The sequence below is a fragment of the Aptenodytes forsteri genome, unplaced genomic scaffold (genome assembly GCF_000699145.1).
Source record: "Aptenodytes forsteri isolate BGI_AS27 unplaced genomic scaffold, ASM69914v1 Scaffold567, whole genome shotgun sequence".
NCBI classification, from domain to species: domain Eukaryota; kingdom Metazoa; phylum Chordata; class Aves; order Sphenisciformes; family Spheniscidae; genus Aptenodytes; species Aptenodytes forsteri.
The window spans coordinates 117614-118110 of NW_008795916.1; the positions used below are offsets into that span (position 1 = coordinate 117614).

A 497-nucleotide genomic window follows, 5' to 3' on the forward strand; every position below is an offset into this window, starting at 1 on the left:
CCCGGGGACGGGGTGCTCAGGTGTGACCGGGGGACACACACACACACACGGGGCTGCGACCCCCCGGGGGGGAGCCGGCTGCGGGGGATGCCCGAGGAGGAGGATGCTCCGGTAGCGGAGAGGAGCCGGGTCAGGCCCCCCGGGGAGGGTTGAGGTGGGGAACGGGATGCCGGGGACCCCTCCCCGGACCCCCCGGGTGGGAGCCGGCTGCGGGGGATGCCCGAGGAGGAGGATGCTCCGGTAGCGGAGAGGAGCCGGGTCAGGCCCCCCGGGGAGGGTTGAGGTGGGGAACGGGATGCCGGGGACCCCTCCCCGGTGATCGCCGTCCCCGCCTGTGCCGCAGGGGCATCATCAACGTGGCCTCGTCCACCAACCTGCTGACGGACTCCAAGAACGTGCAGCTGGTGCTGGACCCCAGCCTGCAGCTGCTGAGCCGCAAACAGCGCAAGCCTACACGCGCGGGGCGGAGGCGGCGCGGGGCTCCCCGCTCCCCGCAC

At 74.2% G+C, this 497-nt stretch overlaps 1 protein-coding gene across 1 annotated transcript in view; it reads left to right on the plus strand.

Annotated features, from left to right (window-relative positions):
• The first annotated feature begins 166 nt into the window (after positions 1-166).
• WNT1 (Wnt family member 1) overlaps positions 167-497 on the plus strand; it is a 7291-nt gene continuing 6960 nt past the window's right edge. Inside the window, 2 exon segments of the mRNA XM_009284627.1 lie at positions 167-240; positions 344-472. Coding sequence (XP_009282902.1) covers positions 167-240; positions 344-472 — 203 coding nt within the window.